This window comes from Dipodomys ordii, unplaced genomic scaffold (genome assembly GCF_000151885.1).
Source record: "Dipodomys ordii isolate 6190 unplaced genomic scaffold, Dord_2.0 Scaffold249, whole genome shotgun sequence".
NCBI classification, from domain to species: domain Eukaryota; kingdom Metazoa; phylum Chordata; class Mammalia; order Rodentia; family Heteromyidae; genus Dipodomys; species Dipodomys ordii.
This window is the reverse complement of record NW_012267465.1, coordinates 254,934-275,532: the sequence shown is the minus strand read 5'-3', so window position 1 is coordinate 275,532 and position 20,599 is coordinate 254,934. Positions and strand designations below refer to the sequence as shown.

Below are 20,599 nucleotides of genomic sequence, written 5' to 3'. Positions count from 1 at the left end.
CGCTGTCCCTCAGCTCTTCAGCTCAAGGCTAGCGCTCTACCACTTGAGCCACAGCACCACTTCCGGCTTTTTTCTTTTTGCTTATATGGTGCTGAGGAATCGAACCCAGGGCCGCTGGCATGCAAGGCATGTGCTCTACCACTGAGCCACCTTCCCAGCCCCAGTTTTCCACATTTCTTTCTATTTAAGCTTAATCTGTACAAATCATAAATGAGCCCTCAGTAAATTTTATAGCTCCACTTTGAAACATGGCGACAAAACGCTTGCCCTGGTCAAGAACAAAATATTATCTGCCCTTTGAAGGGCAATTATTGTACTTCCTTGACCAATCTTGAAATAAGGATCTTTTTTTTTCCCTTCCAGTTTCCTTGTTTTTGGAATTAGGTGCCTCAACATGTAGCCAAGTCTGGCCTGGAACTCTTGATCATCCTGATTTAGCCTCCCAAGTGCTGGGATTACAGGCGTGAGCCATCATGCCTAATATAAAACAGTAGCTTCAAAAACAAGAACAAAAGCACAACACACAAAAAAACCCACAGTAGCTTCTGAAGCCCAAGGTGGCATAAGCACATGTTTGGTCAATCACTGATGACATCATCACCAAGGGTCAAGGAGTCTGGGAAGCTCCCCTGGGAGATCATGAAGAACATACCAGTGAAGAAAAGCCAGGACATCTTGGTGTTACAAGCACAGTTTTGACCACATGGACCCCTGCCGAGGTCTCCGGGACCCAGGGGACCTGGGGTTTACACTTTGGGAAATGAAAGCTGTGTAATATTCCATTAAATGACTTCAACCTTCCTGCTTCTTCTTCTTCCTTCTCTTTTTAAATCTCTTTCCCAGCCCTTTCCCAATACTGCCCTCCCCTCAGGCCTGGAAGCCTTTTTGTTTGGTGCTACATTTAGATCTGGCTGCATCCTTTTTATTTTCTAGAGAGTTGGGATTTGACCTCTGAGGACACTTCATGACTCTAAAAGAGTAAATCTATAGCTGAGCTGGAGACAGGATGGTTGAGAGTTCAAGGCTATCTATCCTGGGCTATGTGTCCTCTCTCTCTCTCTCAAAAAAAAAAAAGAGGGGTGAGAATGGATCCTATAATTTTTTTTGGGGGGGGTGTTGGTTGTGGGCCTTGAACTCTGGGCCTGGGTGCTGTCCCTGCGCTCTTCAGCTCAAGGTTAGCGCTCTACCACTTGAGCCACAGAGCCACTTCTGGTTTTCTGGTGGTTAATTGGAAATAAATGTCTCACAGACTTTCCTGCTTGGGCTGGCTTTGAACCCCAATCTCAGCCTGAGTAGCTAGGATCACAGGTGTGAGCCACCAGCACATGGCTCTACCACTTTGATCCACAGTACCATTTCTGCTTTTCTGTTGGTTCTGACTTTCCTTCCCAGGCTGGCTTCGAACCATAATCTCCAGATCTCAGCCTCCAGGGTAGTTAGGATGACAGGTATGAACCACCAGCAACCAGTTGACCCTATGAGTTTCCAAACTATAGTATTGATTGTTGTCATTTTTCAGGCCAAGATTCTGTCTCTCTAACATCCTACAATTCCAACAAGCCATAGGGTATGAGAGTGAAGAGTATGTATTTCAGGCCAAATGTGGTGGTAGACCCCTATAATCCAAGCACTGGGAAGGCTGAGAATTATCTAGCATGTGTCAGGTCTACACTTCCGAACCAAATTACATCACAAGCTCTGTGGCACTGAGCAAATTCTGTCATGCTGCCCTGGCTTCCTCATCTGGGAAGCAAGTGTGAGGTGACATTGGGTCCTTGGGTGATTGTTGCAATTAAATAAGGTGATACGTGTAGAATGCTTAATGGTGCTTGTCTCGTAGCAGGTGCTAGGGAGGTCTACCCTATGGCCATCATCATCACCACCATTGCCACTGTCACCATCTCCATCTCTTTCACCATTACTGTCACCACCTCATTACCATTACCTTCATTACTATTGTCTTCATCTTTATCATCATCACCACTACCACCACCACCTTAATCATCACTACCATCACCTTAGTTACCACCACCTGCATTATCATGATCATTACCACCATCTTCATCATCACCGCCATTATCATCGCTTTAATTACCACCACCGTTACCATCATCACCATCATATTTTTCTAAATTTCTATGGCTTTGGGTGAGGCTTGGTGTTTCCTAAGATTTACTGCGTCTGAGATTCTAGTGTCTTAGCCAGGCATGGTGATACATGCTTGTAATCCCAGTACTTGAGAGGCTGAAGCAACAGAGTCATGAGTTCTAAGTCAGCCTGGGCAAGTTAATGAGATATGGTCTCAACAACAACCAAAAAAATCCAACAACAAAAAACAACCCCAAATCAAACCAAAGATGCCTCTCATTCTAGTTTTATTTGTCAGTCATGGGGCTTGAACTCTGGGCCTGGGTGCTGTCCCTGCTCTCTTCAGCTCAAGGAGAATGCTCTACTATGTGAGCCACAGTGGCATTTCTGGTTTTCTAGTGATTTATTGAAGATAAGAGTCTCACGGAGTTTCCTGCCTGGGCTGGCTGTGAAACGCAATCCTCAGATCTCAGCCTCCTGAGAATCTAGGATTACAGGCGTGAGCCACCGGCGCCCAGCTCATTCTAGTTTTTAAAGCCATGTATGGTTCCACAGCTCCATCATTTCAGGGACTGTGGTCCCCAGGCTTTCACAGGTGGGGGCTCATGCACCTACAGAAGCCTAGCAGGCCCATTTCTCTCTGCTTTTTGAGCCTAGACCAGAGCAAGAAAGCATAGAGTTCACTCACAGATGGCTTCATTGGTCCGCCGACTGTAGGACTTGCGAACACGGTACCTGACTACCAGCTCTCCTCTCTCCACTGTGGGCTCAAACACCTCGCTGGGGGGAGTGGGGGAGAAGGTGAGGATGGGAAAGAACCACATGGAACCCCCTCCTTCCAAATACCATCCCCAGTCTCCCCAGGCCTGCCCTCAGCCCTCTCCAGCCCTCTCATTCCTACCTCCCTGGCCTCATTCCCTCCCTGCCTCAGGCTTCTCCACCCCAGCCCACAGAAGCCTTTCCCCATGACATCCTAACTCACCCATAGCGGGTCTCTTTCTTCCGCCGGTGAACGAGGAACAGGGCCAGGATGAGGACACAGACAGCAGCCACGATGGCTCCCAGCAGTACATACCACCAGGGCCACGAGAAGGCAGGAGCTGGGGGTTCACTCACTGTCGGAGGGGGGGAGGGTATGGGGAACAGGTCATGGCAGAGGTCTGGGAGCCAAGGGGAGTGTGATGCGAGGAGTCAAGGGACAAGGAAGAAGTTGTGGGGTGCACTCGGTGAATGATGGATGTGTTCTCATATCCCAGAAACTGAGCTAGGCAAGGGCGTTGTGGTACATGAGGTAGGGTAGAAAGCATGAGAAACTTGAAGGGTGAGCGAGAGAGGGACAGAACTGCTCTTTGAGTGTGCAAGAGGTGGGATGGGATGGTGAGCTGATGAGCATGGGAGAGGTGTGAGCCTATCTGAAGTAGTGCAGGAGGCTTAAGGTTGATAATGGAATGACCGTGCAAGGCGAGTGGGCCTGGGTGAGGAAAAAGAGGTTGAGTAGGGAAGGGAATCTCTGTAGTATCAGATGGTGTATAAGGTATCTGGCAAGGAATATGCAAGGAGTGTGAGGCTGGGGGACCAAAAACTAAGGGCTATGTGGAGCGAGTGTTCAATGAGTTCTAATGAGCCAGGGGCTCAAGCTTGTAATTCATTTAGAGATTCGGGGTTCCTAAGATTTACTGTGTCTAAGACTGAGGCTGAGACCAGATCTCTGGATTAAAAAAATTAAAAAAAAAACTGTGGAATTCTGTCTCCAAAATACCTAGCAAAAAGCTGAGCTGGAGGTATGGCTCAAGAGGTAGGATGCCCATTATAAACAAGAGAGTTAGCCTAGCTCTGGTGGCTCACACCTGTGATCCTAGCTATTCAGGAGGCTGAGATCTAAGGATCGCAGTTCCAAGTCAGTCCTGGCAGAAAAGTCCCTGTGAGACTCTTATTTCCAATTAACCATTCAAAAGCTGGAAGTGGAGCTGTGGCTCAAAGTGGTAGAGCACTAACCTTGAGCAGAAGAGCTCAGGGACAATGCCCAGGCCCTGAATTCAAGCCCCACAACTGACCAAAACAAAACAAAACAAAACAAAAAGAAAGAAAAAAGAAAAGAAAAGAAAAAGCTAAATGAGAGTTCCAGGTCTCAGCAAGGTTCCAGGCCTCAGTCCTAATGATTAAACAAAGAGCAAGAGAAGAAGGTATGTGAAGAACAGCTCAGGGTAGTGGCTGTGTTACAATGTTACAAGTGGTGACTCATGAGGGGGCTAGGAAGGGACAGTGGTGTTCCAGGAGGGATGTTTGAGAACTGTTGGGGAAAAACCTGTGGGATGGATGTGTGGATACTCTCTTTCCTTTCTTCCATCTCTTCATACTTCCTTTCATCCATCCAACCTTCCTTTCTGCCTTCCACACATCCACCTGCTCATCCTTCCATCTATCTGTCCATTCATCCAACCAGCTATCCCTCCCTCCCTCCCTTCCTTCCTTCCTCTTTCTCTCTCCCTCCTTCCTTCCCTCCCTCCCTCCCCTTCCTTCCTTCCTCTTTCTCTCTCCCTCCTTCCTTCCCTCCCTCCCTCCCCTTCCTTCCTTCTCTCTTCTTTCTCTTTTGTCAGTTGTGGAGTTTGAACTAAGGACTTGGGCATTGTCCCTGAGCTCTTTTGCTCAAGGCTAGCATTCTATCGTTTTGAGCCACTCGAGGTCTTTGAGTGGTTAATTGGAGATAAGAGGGACTTTTCTGCCTTGGCTGGCTTCTAACACGACCCTCAGGTCTCAGCCTCCTGAGTAACTAGGATTACAAGTGTGAGCCACCAGTGCTAGGCCCACCATTCTTTCTCCCATCCATCCATCCACCCACCCATCCATCCATCCATCCTTTGACCTGTCCACATATCCACTCACTCTCCATCTACCCATGCACCCATCCAGCCATCTCCCCAAAGTGCTGGGCTATTCCAGACCCCTCCCTCCGGGGCCCACACAAACCTAAGAAGCAGGTTAGATGAGTGTGAGAAATGTGTGTGTGTGTGTGTGTGTGTGTGTGTGTGTGTGTGTGTGGACAGGGCCCTCATGGTATGTTGGGGGAGGGAGGGAAATAGAGTGCAGAAGCCCTTACCCAAGTGATGGATTGGCAGTCCTTGCCCTGTGAGGAGAAAGGACAGAGAGGAGATGTGCTCAGAGAGGGCAAGACAGGGGAGGGAGGAAGGGAGAGAAGGAGGGAGGGAGGAAGGGAAGGAGGGAGGGTGGAAAGGAGGGAAGAAGGTAGGGAGAGAGGAAGAGGGAACGAGAGAGGAAGGAGGGAGAGGAAAGAAGGGAAGGGGGGAGGGAGGGAGAGAGGGGAAGGAGGGAGGGAAAGAGGGAGGGAGGGAGGGAGGGAGGAGGCTTCCTGCCAGGCACACAGCCTGGGCTGTGCAGCACTGAGAGGTGCAGAGTCGGGGTGTCACAGGAAGAAGGCCCGCGGTGGGCTGAGGGGGCTTTGGTGTTACCTGGGCGCCAGGGCTCCAGGGGCACCGGGAGGCTCCAGGGCCCATCCCCTGCAGAGGTGTAGGCTGCCACGGACACGGTCAGGTTAGTCACAGGTCCGTCCCCCCGCAGTTCAAGGGTCATTTCTCTCTTTAGCCCCACGTCCATTAGCACCTATGATCCAAAAGCAGAAAAATCTAGACAACTCCAGGCCTAGCTGGCTCGTGCGCCATCACCCTGAGCCTCTGCTCAGGCCCCAGTCTCACCCCCATTCTTCATTCTCCCCTGCCCCCCAGGCCTCAACCCTCATCCCCAGCCTTCATTTCCCCGCCCCCAGCTAAGGCCCCGCCCCTCATCCTTAGCCTTCACCGCCCCCCCCCCCCATTTGCCTCTCTTGGACACCGGCCACACCAAGACAGGAACTGTCTCTGTTCTAGCCTTGTCTTTAATTCCTTAGCAGCATGAATTGTATATGCTACTGCTCACTCGTGTGTGGAAGAATTGAATTCTGTTGCTTTCTCCTTTATCTCTCCAACCCCTGTGAACATCTAGGCCCTACCTCTCCACCTAAGAGGTTTCTGGCTCTAGATAAAACTTTTATCAAGTTTATTTATTTATTGTCAGTTGTGGGGCTTGAACTCTGGGCCCCGGTGCTGTCCCTGAGCTCTTCGGCTCCAGGATAGCACTCTATGACTTGAGCCACAGTACCACTTCTGGTTTTCTGTGTGGTTCTTTGGAGATAAGAGTCTCATGGACTTTCCTGCCTGGGCTGGCTTTGAACCTCCATCCTCAGATCTCCAACTCCTGAGTAGCTAGGATTACAGGCGTGAGCCACCGGGTGCCTAGCAAGTTTATTTTTAAAGCCCTGTCCCCTTCCTCCAGACGGTTATACGTGTCTGCAGTAAAACTGTTTGAGTCAGTACATCTGTCTCCTAAAATACTTTTGTACTGGTTCTTAAATATTTATTCCATCTCCCCTCCCAGGGGTCCCCTTAACCTCCCCTGGATTACTAGGCGCAGGCCAATTGCATCATCTTGACATCTTCTTCCCATCTCCCTCCTCCTCCTCCCACCATCCCAACCCCCAACCCAGTCAGCAGCACCCACCTCAGGGGTGTCCTGGCCACGGTATGCCAGCCGGTACCCTAACAGGGTACCCTGCAAGGGCACTTTGGGCTTCTGCCAACGCACGAGGGCCTGGCTCCCATTCCGCATGGCACTAACATTCTCAGGGGGGCCCAGGGGCACTGGAGGGCAAGGAAGAGGGGAAGCTAGCATCCTCATCTCTTCCTGACCACCCCCCTCCTCCCCGGTGCCCAGGAAGTGGGGGGGGGCTGCGTACAAAGGGCACTGTGCGTGGGCAGCGCATGTGGGATTTGCCAGGGGAGAAGCCAGGGGAGAGATCTGGGAAGGATGCCAGCAGGCGGGGCTGAGAGGACAGGAGGGACATGGAGGTCACATGGGGAAAAGGGGTGAGAGGAGACCCGGGGGGTGGCACTGCGGCGGGCAAGGTCCAGCAAGACCATGGGTGGCATCTCTCAGCCCAGTCTTTCCTACCTCCTTCCGGTGTCTCCACCGGGTGCCAATGGGTCCAGGGAGAGGACCCCTGGCTGCTGGCACAAGACACCCGGATGTGGTAAAGGGTGTGAGGATGGAGCTTGCCCAGGCGAAGCTGGTAGGGGGGCACGGATGCCTGCAAGGTGAGGGGCTCCTCCGAAGGCTCTGGTTCTCCCAGCTGGTCACCTACCACATCATCGGACAGCACAGCCTGAAGAGAGAGGGGAGAGCTGGGTGCTAGCAGCACGGTGCACACCTGTCAACCTGGCTACTCAAGGAGGCTGAGATCTGAGGATCTGAGTGTGAAGCCAGCTTGGGCAGGAAAGTCAGACAGACTCTTATCTTCAAATGAAGCAGTACAAAGCCAGAAGTGGAGGTGTGGCTCAAGTGGTAGAGCACCAACCTGGAGTGAGTAAGATTCAGGCCTTGAGTTCAAGCCCCAGTACTAACACAGAGAGAAAGAAGAAAAGAAAGATAGAAAGAAACAAAGACAGAAAGAAAGAAAGAAAGGAAGGAAGGAAGGAAGGAAGGAAGGAAGAAAAGAAAGGAAGAAAGAGGAAGGAGAGAACTAGAGAAAGACAGAAAGGAAGGAGAAGAAAGTAGCAAATAAAGAATTGTTGATCTAGCATGAAGAAGGCTGTACGTTTAATCTCCAGCACCACAAAAAATAAAAGAAAAAGACAAACGAGAGTCAGGTATCCTGGCTCACACCTTTAATCTTAGCTACCCAGGCCTCTATCTATCTATCTATCTATCTATCTATCTATCTATCTATCTATCTAATCTCTCTCTCTCTATTATACCTATATGTATATATATATATATATATACATACATACATATATATATATATTTTTTTTTTTTTTGTCGGTTGTGGGGCTTGAACTCTGGGTCTGGGTGCTGTCCCTGAACTCTTCAGTTCAAGGCTAGCACTTTGCCACTTGAGCCACAGTGCCACTTCTGGTTTTCTGGTGGTTAATTAGAGATAAGAGTCTCACAGACTTTCCTGTCTGGGCTGGCTTTGAATCCTGATCTTCAGATCTCAGCCTCTTGAGTAGCTAGGATTACAAGCGTGATCCACTGGCACCCATCTGTATTTTTTTTTGGGGGGGTCTGGTCGTGGGGCCTGAACTCTGGGCCTGGGTGCTGTCCCTCAGCTCTTTAGCTCAAGGTTAGTGCTCTACCACTTGAGCCACAGCACCACTTCCGGCTTTTTTCTTTTTGCTTATGTGATGCTGAGGAATCGAACTCAGGGCCTCATGCATGCAAGGCGAGCGCTCTACCACTGAGCCACCTTCCCAGCCCCTGTATTTTGTTTTTGAGATAGGATCTTACTACTTTTGTTGAGGCTGGCCTCAAACTCTCCATCTTCCTGCTGCCACCTCTTGAGTAGTTGGGATTACCGGTATGTGTCACCCTGTCTACCTTTTGCTCCCTACCCCCGATGGTGGTGGTGGGGAATGAGGTAGCTGGAGCACGTAGAGATTTGGTGGCTTGCCCAAAGTCATACAGCCCCACATTGGGAGACAAGGTCACCTGGAAAGCACTGGAGGAGGTGGGCAACTTGTAGACATCAGAAAATAGAGTCAGGCTGCCCCCAGGCCTGCTCCCTGACCCATAATCGTGACAGATGGGAAGAGGAACTTCTGCCAGGACAAAGGGGAGGTGGGTGTATTGGAGGGGGGGGCCATCCTTACTCCTACTTCTCCTTTCCTTAGGATAGGCATGACCCTCCGGCCTCAGCCCACCGGCAGCGGGAAGTGAGACCTGGAGAGGAAGAGCACCCACTTCTGCTTTCATGGGGGACGCTGGATAGATGGGGACAGGGGTGTAGCTGGCACCTGGTCTAGCATTTAAGGTCCCCCAGGCTGGGGAGTCACTGGAATTCAATCTCAGCTTTGTCCTTCTAGCCATGGGCAGGGGAGGAGGAGCAGGCCCTTTTTTTTCTTAGGATCTCAAGATGAATAACCCTAGCTTTTAAAGTTCAAATGAAGCTAGGCGCTTCATTATTAACTCCTCAAGAGGCTGAGATCTGAGGATTGTGGTTCAAAGCCAGCCCAGGCAGGAAAGTCTGTGAGACTGATCTACAATTAACCACTCAGAAAACTGGAAGTGGCGCTGTGGCTCAAGTGGTAGAGTGCTAGCCTAGAGCTGAAGAGCTGAGGGACAGCGCCCAGGCCCAGAGTTCAAGCCCTACAACAAAAAGAGAGAGAGAAAGAGAAAAAGAGAGAAAGAAAGAAAGAGAGGGAGGGAAGGAAGGAAGGAAGTTAGTTCAAATGATAAATGAAACTGGGCACCAGTAGCTCATACCTGTAATCCTAGCTACTCATGAAGTTGAGATCTGAGGCTCCGGCTTGAAGCTAGCCCAGGCAGAAAAGTCCATAAGACCAATCTCCACTGAACCAGCAAGAGCTGGGAGCTCAAGTGGTGGAGGGCTAGCCTTGAGCATAAAAAGCTCAGGGAGAATGGTGAGGCCTTGAGTTTAGGCCCCAGAACTGCCATTATACCCATTTTATAGATGGGATGACGGAGGTCCAGAGAAGTTAAATGTCTTGTGCAAGGTATTTCAGACAGCAGGGAGGAGAGGAGAGTCAGGACACTGGCTTAATTGAATATTCTACTGTTGGTTTCTTAGAGAGAGGATGGGTGCTTGTGAGTACGGATAAGAGGGCAGACACTGGGGTGACCAAAGTCAGGGGAGGTCTCACCTGTAGGGTGCAGTGGATGAGAGGGTAGACACCACTGAGGCCTGGAGTCCAAGCCACCTCCATCTCTGTGGGTTGGCAGGAAACCACGTGCAGGTCTTGGGGTCGCTGAGGAAGCACTGTGGGCAGATAGTGGGACAGAATAACCCTGGAGGCATCTCATCCTTCCCTGTCTGTGGCTAGTACCCTGGACCTAAGCTCCTCCTTCAGACACTCCATAACCCCCCCTCCCCCCTCCTCCTGATCATTTTCTGTCACCTGTGATGGTGGCCGTGCGGGATGTGGTGATCCCTTTGGCATTGTGGGCTTCACAGGAGAAGGAAGATGTCTTGTTCAGACCTGGGGAGGAGAGAGGGCTGAGTGGTCAAGTAGAGGAAGCCTCATGTAGAAAGGTGGGCACTGGTGCTCACGTCTGTAATCCTAGCTGCTCAGAAGGCTGAGATCTGGGGATTGCCATCTGTCAAAACCATTTAGAGGCTGGGACTCTGGCTTTTAGTGGTAGAGTGCTTGCCTAGCATGCATGAAATCCCGGGTTCGATTCCTCAGTACCACATAAACAGAAAAAGCCAGAAGTGGTGCTGTGGCTCAAGTGGTAGAGTGCTAGCATTGAGCAAAAGAAGCTCAGGGACAGTGCCCAGGCCCTCAGTTCAACCCCAGGACTGGCAAAAAAACAAAAAACAAACAAAAAAACCCAGGGCAGACAAATCTGAGAGACTATTTCCAGTGAACTAGCAGGGTTGGCGGTATGAACTCAAGTGGTAGTGTGCTAGCTGTGAGTAGAAAAAGAGAAGCCAGACTGGGAGGCTCCAGTGGCCCAGTACTAGCCAAAAAATAATAATAAAATAAAAGGAATAGCCAGGTACCAGTGGCTCACGCCTGTAACCCTAGCTACTCAGGAGGCTGAGATCTGAGGATCACGGTTCAAAGCCAGCCCAAGCAGGAAAATCCACAAAACTCTTATTTCCAATTAGCCACCAGAAAACCAGAAGTGTTGTTGTGGCTCAAGTGGTAGAGAAGAGCTCAGGGACAGTGCCCAGGCCCAGTGTTCAAGCCCCAAGACTGACAAATAAATAAATAAAATAAAATAATAAAAGGAATAAAGAAGACATGTACATCCAATACGAACACAAACATATTCATACTGGCCTATGCCAACCTACGTAGAAGCACACACAGAATGGGTAAACTCACTAAAGCATGTATGGGTGTATGTGTAGAAAAGTTTTTTCATTGGTGCCAGCTGCTGGTGGCTTACTTCTATAAGGACTGAGGTTAAAACCCAACCTGGGCAGGAAAGTCCATCTGATTCTTCAATCAACCACGAAAAAAGCCCAAAGTAGAGCTGTGGCTTAAGTGGTAGAGTGCTAGCCTTGAGCACCAAAGCTCAGGGGCAGCGCTCAGGATCCGAGTGCAAAATCCAGGATGGGCAGAAAAAAAGAAAACAAAAAAATTGTTCATCTATACACTCCGTCTATTTCCTGCTATGTATGTGGCTTTGTGGTGTTTCTGGGACACACGTGTACATTCATACACACAATACATTTGTGTGGCACTGTGTTCAGAGCATCAAACTTCAGCCTGATTCAAATCTGGGTGTGCAAGGCCTGGAGTGCATGGTTTGGGTGTATGTGGTCTGGGCATGTGTGTTGTAAGTGTGCATGGCCCGGGTGCGCAAGACCTGGGCATGCATGTTCTAGGCATGCATGGCCTTAGTTTGTGGGGTCTAAGTCTGCATGGCGTGGGTGTGGATAGCCCCCGTGTGCAAGGCCGGTCTAGGCATGCATGGCCTAAGCATGTGTGATCTAGCTGTGCATGGTCTAAGGTGTGTGTGGTGTAAGGTGTGCATGGCCTAGTGGTGCATGGCCTGGACATGCAATGTCTAGGTGTGCCTGGTTTAGGTCTGCATATTCTGGGTGTGCATAGTCCTGGCCTGCAAGGTGTGGGTGTGCACAGGGCGTGCTCCTGCAGCTGCACACCCCTCTGCACGTGGTGCCCCCTGCACGTGGCGCCCCTTGCAGTTTGCGCACGTGTAACTGCGCGTGCGCACGCCCGGGTCCGGGCGGCACCTCCCCGCTCCACGCCGACACAAAGTTTCCTTTTCTCTCCATCGTGGTCAGCTCTGCGGGGTGGGAGTGGAGCCGGAATCCAGGCCCCCGCCGCCTGCCGACCCTGGGCCGGAAGGGGCTGGGCGGGGGAGGGGGCACCCCGGTTCCCAGCCAAGGTCAGGTGCTCAGCAGGGACGAGGTGGGGGGGTCCGAGGGGGGCCGCGCTGGGCCCCCACGCTGGCACCTGGCTCATGGGGACGCCGTTGGGCCAGCGAGCGGGGCCTGGGGCAGAGAACGGGGATTCTGGAACCTGGTTCGTATTCCGACCGCAGCATTCCTGCCCCCGCATGAGTCACGGCGCCCCCGCACCCCGCCCCTCCCCAGCACTTCCGGCCGCCTGTCTGGGACCCCCCTTCTCAGGCCCCTGCGTCTGCTCGGGGGAAGGGGGCTGGTGGGGGGGTGGCGAGCCCTGTCCCTTCTTCTAGACCCTCCTTGGGGGGGGGCCTGACCTCTTCAGATGTGCTTTCCAGATGTGTTTCCTCCCCCCCCAGCTCCACCCCACCCCTGCCTTGCTTTTCCAGGGAATGTGAGGGATGGAAGGAAGACACGCCCTGAGTCAGAGGGACAGACTTAACAGCAACGGACAAAATTCCTTCACAAAGCAATAGAGACACACAGACATAGAGACGCACAGACCCATGCATATACACGAAGACACACAAAGATACACAGACACAAACACATAGACACACCAACACGGTGAGTCACACAAGCCGTTATTGGCACAAATGCATACACAGATGAACAGAGCTGGCTAAGCTGAACTCCATGCTGGTCCTAAACAATGTATACTGACTCACGTCAGGAGACTTAGACACACACACAAATATACACAAACAGAAATGAGTCAGCATGGGGACAAACCCATAAACACAGTGGCACACACACGCATGTGAATAACAGAAATCAAGTCACACACACAGTAAGAAACATACAAGTAGTCAGGGCCTGGTGTCTCCTGTCTACTAGCTACTCAGGAGGCTGAGCTCTAGAAGATCACCGTTCAAAGCTAGCCCAGGCAGAAAAAATAGGCTCTGAGATTCCATTTCTGTTTAAGTAGCAAAAAGCTGGGCTGGAGGCATGGCTTAGTGGTAGATCACCTGTCATGAGTAAAAACAAGTCAAGCCAGAGCCAATACACATACAAGAAGACTAGAGGGAAGAAGCAGGTGTTTGTTATTGACTTGTGAATCCGAGGCTGTCTTACCTGCCCCCCCGCCCCCCACATACACACTGGGATCAGAGACTCCATTGGTGTCAGTTATATTCCAACAGGCTCAACCTATGCAGACACATGGATACCACAATTGGACACGTCCACCCCACAGAGACCCATGGACACACACACACACACATACATATCCATCCCTCTCTGGCCCCCCCTCTTCTGTGACTCAAGCTTCATTCTTGTCCCTTACCACTCACTCAAGCCACTGGCCCTGAGTCACCCCTCTGGGGGGTCAGCATGCTTCCCATCCCTTCCCTGCACACTCAGGGTCCCTAGAATGCTGAGAATGTGGGTACCACCCTTCACCTATGGCCCCTTTTCATCCCAGCAACGGCAGTGAGGAAGCAGGTGGGGTTCAGCCACTACTCTGGACTGAGACAACCTCAATTTGTCTCTCCTCCTTGGATAATGGAAGGTTCCTCACCCACCTCCACCACCCCCAGCTCTGCCTCTGACCACCATGGAGCTCCAAGCAGAGTGAGAGTCGTCTTGTCAGCCCAACTTCCCTGGCCTGTAACTCTCCCATCTTGGGTCACTTCTGGGTATCTTTCTCTGGCTCCTTCTTTCTCTCCCTCCTTTGCCCAAAGGAGTGCCTGAGCCAAAGCCCAGAGGATGCTGGAGGGCAGTCGATGGGCATCTGTGTGTGTGTGTGTGAGGGCAGATGGGGGAGAAGGGGGCACGGATGGTTCTGATGCCCTGTTGGGTCACAAAAGGGCACAAGGCCCACAGACTTGAAAGTGCAGAGGAAATTGGAGACAAAGAGTGCTATTCAGAGAGGGTGAATGGAAAGAGTAAGAGACAAACAGATACACAGAGACCCAGGAAGAAAGAGTTAAGAGTTGTGCTGGATACTGGTGGGTCACGCCCATCATCCTAACTACTCAAGAGGCTGAGATCTGAGGATCCAGGTTCAAAGACATCCCAAGCCGGAAAGTCCCTGAGACTCTTATCTCCAAAAAACCATCAGAAAACTGGAAGTGGTGCTGTGGCTCAAGTGGCAGAGTGTTAGCCTTGAGCTGAAGAGTTCAGAGATAGAGAGACTCAGAGACAGGCCAGAAGGACAGAGTGACAGATTCAGTAAATAAAGAGTGCCATCCCTCCCCACTTCTGCCCTGCCCTCTCCCCTTACCTACCCCCTCCCCACTCACCTGGCACATACAAGCTGTGTTGGGGATCATGGCCTGTGGTGGGGGTCAGAGGGACAGCATCTTGGAGCCAGAGAAGGTTCACAGGTTCTGGGGGACCCTGGGCCTGGCAGCTCAGGTTGAAGGGGACATTGGCAGCCACAACTTTGTCTTCAGGCTCCTTCAGGAAGTAAGGCAGGCCTGGTATGGGGGACAGGAGGAGAGGCTGGGGTCCCTCTGAATAAACTTGGGCTACCCCCCACTATGGAGTGTTTGACCTGTTCCCCTACTTTTCTGCTTCTCCAGGACATCTGAACCTCCTTCAGTTTCTTTTATTTTTAAGTAATTAATTTTCTGTGTATGTGGTACTGAGGAGTGGAACCCAGGGCTTCATGCATGCTAGGCAAGCGCTCTACCACTGAGCCACCTTCCCAGCCCTCCTTCGGTTTCTACCCTTACAATGCATGATCCTCACATCTGTTTCCCTCATGTCTGACCTTTAAGGTCTGTGTGGGTGTGTGGGTGTGCACATGCACACACACACATGCCAGTCCCGGGGCTTGAACTCAAGACCTTGTGTTCTCCCTTAGCTTTCTCCATGAAGACAGGTGCGCTACCACTTGAGCCATACCTTCATTTCCACTTTTTTTTTTTTGCTGGTTAATTGGAGATGAGTCTTGAGGATTTGTCTGCCCTGACTGGCCTTGAACCAAAAATCCTCATTAACTCAGCCATCTGAGTGACTAGAATTTACAGGAGTAGATTCTATCCACAAGGTATCTGACTGCTTTTGTTGGGTGCCTGTAATCCTATCTATTAAGGAGGCTGTGATCTGAGGATGGTGGTTTGAAGCCAGCCTAGGCAGCAAAGGCCATGAGACTCCAAGAACCACCAGAAAACCAGAAGTGGTGCTTGGCTGAAAGTCATAGAGCTCTAGCCTTGAATGACAAAGCTCAGGGACAGTGCCCAGGCTCTGAGAAGCCCCACAACTGATCAAAAAAAAAAAATCTGACTGTGACTCCTCAATGAATCAATCATTAATTAATTCACTGACAATTATTTTATCTGTTTATTTATTTATTTTTATTTTATGTTATCTTTTGTCAGTCATGGGGCTTGAACTCTGGGTGCTGTCCCTGAGCTCTTCTGCTCAAGGCTAGTGCTCTACCACTTGAGCCACAGTGCCACTTCTGGTTTTCTGCGGGTTTATCAGAGATAAGAGTCTCACGGACTTTCCTGCCCAGGCTGGCTTTGAACTGTGATCCTCAGATCTCAGCCTCCTGAGTAGCTAGGATTACAGGCCTGAGCCACTGGTGCCCGGCTTCTATTTACATTTTTAATTTTTTCTTTTTTAATTTTTTATGTTAAAGATGATGTAAAGAGGAGTCACAGTTACCTAAGTCAGGTAAAGTATAGATTTCTTTTTGGACAATGTTCTTCCTTCTCTCCCTCTTTGCCAGTTTTTCCTTCCTGTCCCTACCCGCAAGCCAAAAATTTAGAGACCTACTCTGGCTATGTAAGCTGAGGCTAGCCTCAATCTCCAGATCTTCCTGCCTCCATTTCCTGAGTGTTGGGATTGTATGTGTGCACCACCATGCCAGGCTTTCCTCATCTCATTTTACAGATGAGGAAAGCAGCGAGGTTCCCCAGGAGTGGGGAAGAGTAGAAGAGTTAAGTCATGTGCCTCTGATTTCTAGATGCTTCTACTTACTCCAATCATGCCTGACTCTCCCCCCACAAAAAGAAAAAATGTTGAATGCCTTCTCTTCCAGGATATAATCCTCCTATACCTGCTCCCCCATAACTGGACACCCCTAACTTCCCAAGATCATTAGCATATGTGCCCTAGAAAGGCACAGCAAATTCTGTAGTGCCTGGTGAATTCTCAGGACTGTGCCCCCAGCACTCACCTTCCAGCCCAACGTAGCCAGGCTGGGACATGAAAGTCTGTCCTCCAAGAGTCACCAAACATTGGTACCGTCCTGTATCTGCAGGCTTCAGGGAGAAGATTCTGGAAGGGAAGAGGAGGATCAGAGAAGTTGAGGATCTGAGCTGGAGGCTGGTGGTGGTGGTGGTGGTGGGGGTGTCCCCCAGAACTGAAGGAGGGGAGGCAGTGGGGAGGCAGAGGGTGTCTGGACAGAAAGGTCACAGAAAGATATTTTTAGTTCATTTTACAGAAGAAGAACATGAAACTCAGGAGTGTCATCATAAGCGGAAAGCCAGACTGGGGTTCTACGTCCCCCCATGGCGTGACTGAGCAGCTGGGGGGGTGGGGTGTGGTGGGGGAGTGGGATCTGGGGGTGCCGAGGCTGGTCAGAGACATAGCACACCTTAGTTGGCTGACCACTTTCCAGTCGTCCTCCCAATCTTCACCCAGGGGTAACTGAATCTGGGTGCTGTCTGCCATCTGGAGGGTCTGTCCATCCCGAAGCCAGTCCACTTCGGGGGGCTCGCCGTGGATGCGGAGCTCACACCGAAGGGTCCCTGTGATTCCTCGGGCCCCAGTGATGTTCTCTGGACTTTGCAAAAATGGGTCCTCTGCTTCAGCCTGTGCACCTGCTGAGAAGCAAGCAAAGGGATGGGAAGGAGCTGAGGGACCCCCCCTCCCCACCCAGGAAGAGGGGGCACCAGGGCCCTGCCAGCTCTCCCTCACCAGGCCCCTTCCAGGCCCTTCAGCTTACATAGTTGTGGGGTGACCTCAGAGTGCGGGGTGGGAGTGGAGGGTGGAGGCTTGGGAGAGGATGAGAGTCTTCCCAGGGGACCAAGGGCCAGTGTCCATCTATCCTGTGGGATCTGGGTGGCTTCCCATGCCCCAGGGCTGCCTGTCAGGGCTGCCCTCTGATCTTTGGATTTCCCCCCCTCCCCAAGACTTTAACAGATCGGGATGGTGGGCAGAGGAGGGGAAAAAAAGGGGCTGGGATGGAGAGAGAGACAGACAGAGACAGAAAGCGACAGAAATAAAGAGACAGAGACAGACAAAGAGAAAGAGACAAGAAACACAAAGAGTCATAGCCACTCCTTCCCTTCAGTGGGAACACAAGTGTTTAAGGGGGGGCTGTAAGACAGTGGCAAAGGGACCCCCAGAACTTCACATTCTACGCCATCCCTCTGTCTGCCTCAGCGGCCCTGTGGGGGAAGTTTCGATCCTGTTTCCTTAGATCCCCACGTCAGCTTCTTGTAAAGTTAACCTTGATCCATCGCTCAGCTTTTCCTGTCCATCTGTCTGTCTATGTCTTCTGCCTCTGCCCCCCACCCCCGCAGTTTCTGTTTCTTTTCCTTCTGTTCCTCTGTCTTCTTTTTCTCCCTCCAATGCCTGTCCTAGCATGTCTGTGTGTCCTTCCGTCTCTCTCCCTCTTTCTAAGTCTCTGCTGCTTCCAGGAAATGTCTCTAAGCTAAAAGTCTGGCATCTCCAACCACCTGTCATCCAGTCCCCCACCCCTCCACTGGTCTCCACAAGACCCCCAGCACTCACCCTCGGGGGCTGCATAACCCCAGTAGGACAACGCCAAACACCACACTAACGGGATTCTGCCCATCCTTTGGGTCATCAGCACACGAGAGAGATCCGAAGCCAAACTTTTTCTTCCCAACTTGCTGGACGCCTCCCGGAGGGGGGAGGGGGCAGGGCCAGGCTGTTCCCGGCCCTCCCCCCCAAGCTCCGGGCTCCCTGGGGACTTGGCACTGCCCACGCTTGGCACAGCAGGAGCCCCTCGCCTTGGCTCTGCTTCTCCAACAACCACCTTCCCCCAAGCTTGAGCCACTGACTGCCTCCTTCCCTTCCCAGCGCTGGCTCCTTCTCTTCCTCCCTAAACTTTGGGGCAACCCTTTCCCCGCCTCACACAGGGCCTCCCCCCTCTTTCCTCCGCCCACCAGGCTATAGCCTAAGGGGCCACCTGGACATCCAAGGGTTAACTCCTGGAGTTGAGGACAAACCCAGTCTTAAAGGAGCCTAGGAAGGAGCCTGGGAAGAAAGGGGGAAGGGGATCCAGATGGTTATGCTCCCAGTTTTGGCCCCCCCCAGGGGAAGTAAGGCTAAAGGCTATGCGTCTGGGCGCTGTCCCTCTTAAGTCTCTTTTTGGGTCTGGTAATCAACATTCCGGCAGAACTCCACTCCCTGAAGCTGGTGACGTCCCCCTTTCCCTCTGCCTCCACCCCCAACCCAGCCCCCAGCCAGGCCTCTCCTCCTCCTGGCTACTCCCCCTCACACTCATGCACACACACAGACACACACACATATACACACACACACACACACACACATACACCACACAAGGCTAGGACAAGCAGAGACACGCAGGGGCACAATGCCTGCCCAGGGCCACTCACAGACAAGCTGGGTCAGGAGCTTACTGCCTGGGAAGGGGAGGGGAGGGGAGGGGAGTGGGCTTGGAAATCTTAGCAATGAAAGCTTTGGTTGGGGTGGCATCATTTGGGGGACACTCCTTGGAGGAAGTGGCGACATGGATGCTCAGAGATGTCAAAGCCAGCCGGATGCTGGTGGCTCAGGCCTGCAAATCCCAGCTACTCAGGAAGGGGGTGAGTGCTGAGAATTGTGGTTCAAAGCCAGCCTGCACAGGAAAGTCCATGAGGCTCTTATTCCCAATGAACCAGCAAAAAAAGACAGAAGTGGAGCTGTGGTTCAAGTGGTAGAGCACCAGCCTTGAGTAAAAAAGCTCAGGGACAGCACCTAGGCTTTGGGTTCAAGCCCCATGACTGGCACGTGAGTGCGTACACACACACACACACACACACACACACACACACACACACACAGAGAAATGCCCAGAAAGGCCATATTCACCATACCTTAAGGTGTCCACAGGCTCTACCTGAAAGCCTAACCGTAAGCCCTAGCAGTTTGAAGGCAGGTCAGTAACCAGCCTCTGGGGTCTCAGTGTGTCCAGCCATCAGATAGGGCTAACACAGGTTCCAAACAGTGGCCAACAGAGGTTCACGCATGCGCAGTTTCTCTCCCACTGATGTGGGGCACGCAGCTTAGGCAGTGCACGCTTTCACCCTTATGTGGGGCTGGGTCCGCACATGCGCAGTTTCTTACCCTTACCTGGGGAACATAGCTTGGTACCCAGGACTCTCTGCACTTGTGCCTCCACAGGGATTGTACATCCTGTGCCCCCCTGGCTCCCCCACCCGGACCCTGCAGGGCTTTTAGTAGCAGGCCTCCTGTGTTTGGCACAAGATGACCCTGTGCCCGCCTGAAAATGGGAGGAAAGTTTAGCATCCCTGCCTCTGTCACCATCTGTGACCTTAACTGGGGCTCTGTCTCCTGTAATCCCTTCGGAATCCAGCGACAGCACCTGTAGACCACCTCTTGTGACAAGAGCTGAGCACCCTGTCCAACAAAAGAGGCTGAACTTTTCTAGCCAGCCACCCTCAAGTGACATCATTGTCTGTCACAGGGCCCCTTGCAAACCAGATTTGACGTAACAGCCAGCTAGGCTGAGCTTCACCTGGGGCTGATCACAAAAATTCTTTTCTGTTCTTTTTAAGTTGGTAGTAGGGCTTGAACTCAGGACCTGGGTGCTGTCCCTGAGCTCTTCTGCTCAAGGCTAGTGCTCTACCACTTCGAGCCATAGCTCGACTTCTGGTTTTTGGATGGATAGTTAATTAGAAATAAGAGTCTTGTGGACTTTCCTGCCGAGGCTGGAAAGTTCGAGCCTCAATCCTCCTGAGTAGGTAGGATGGATGACAGGCATGAGCTACCAGTGCTCTCTGTCTGTGTCTCTTCTCTCTGTCTCTCTGTCTCTCCTTGAAGCAGCCCCCTGCTGATGGCTCACACCTGTCATCCTAGCTACTCAAGAGACTGAGATCTAAAGATCACGAGTCATAGCCAGCCTAGGGGCTGGGATGTAGCTCAGTGGCAAAGCACTTGCCTAGCAAGTGCAACATCCTGAGTTCAATGCCCAGTACCAAAAAAGAAAAAGACCAAAAACCAAAATTACAGTTAAAAAAAAACAACCCAACAACACAAAACTAACTTGGGCAGAAGAGTTTGCTGGACTATTATCTCCAAATTTAACTTAGTTCAATTTAAGTAAGAATTCAAATCTATATATCATTAGCTATCATTTTCTTCTGGCTAACATCTGGACAGTCATAGTGCAAGGCCATCCTGGGCAGGAGTTTTGTAAGACTCCATATCTAAGATAGTCAGCAGCCCAAATCAAGGCTGGAGATGTGGCTTAAGTGGCGCAGCATCAGCCTTGAGTGGAAAAAGTCAAATGAGAGTATGTAGCCCTGAGTTCAAGACTCACTACCGATATTACAACAGCTGAGCTAGATGAACAGGTCGACAGACCTGTCACCAAGCATGCAGCTGAACCATGGGAAA

At 51.4% G+C, this 20,599-nt stretch overlaps 1 protein-coding gene across 1 annotated transcript in view; it reads right to left on the bottom strand.

Moving 5' to 3' along the window:
- Nucleotides 1–18,025, bottom strand: part of Axl (AXL receptor tyrosine kinase) — a 26,284-nt gene extending 8,259 nt beyond the window's left edge. Inside the window, exons 1-12 of the mRNA XM_013036092.1 lie at nucleotides 17,723–18,025; nucleotides 16,581–16,806; nucleotides 16,161–16,261; nucleotides 14,275–14,451; nucleotides 10,053–10,133; nucleotides 9,798–9,913; nucleotides 7,090–7,300; nucleotides 6,640–6,779; nucleotides 5,556–5,706; nucleotides 5,186–5,212; nucleotides 3,071–3,203; nucleotides 2,777–2,868 (exon numbers count right to left, since the gene is read on the bottom strand). Coding sequence (XP_012891546.1) covers nucleotides 2,777–2,868; nucleotides 3,071–3,203; nucleotides 5,186–5,212; nucleotides 5,556–5,706; nucleotides 6,640–6,779; nucleotides 7,090–7,300; nucleotides 9,798–9,913; nucleotides 10,053–10,133; nucleotides 14,275–14,451; nucleotides 16,161–16,261; nucleotides 16,581–16,806; nucleotides 17,723–17,798 — 1,531 coding nt within the window. The 5' untranslated portion in view covers nucleotides 17,799–18,025. The remainder of the gene's footprint in view (nucleotides 1–2,776; nucleotides 2,869–3,070; nucleotides 3,204–5,185; nucleotides 5,213–5,555; nucleotides 5,707–6,639; nucleotides 6,780–7,089; nucleotides 7,301–9,797; nucleotides 9,914–10,052; nucleotides 10,134–14,274; nucleotides 14,452–16,160; nucleotides 16,262–16,580; nucleotides 16,807–17,722) is intronic.
- Between the last annotated feature and the right edge of the window lie 2,574 nt (nucleotides 18,026–20,599).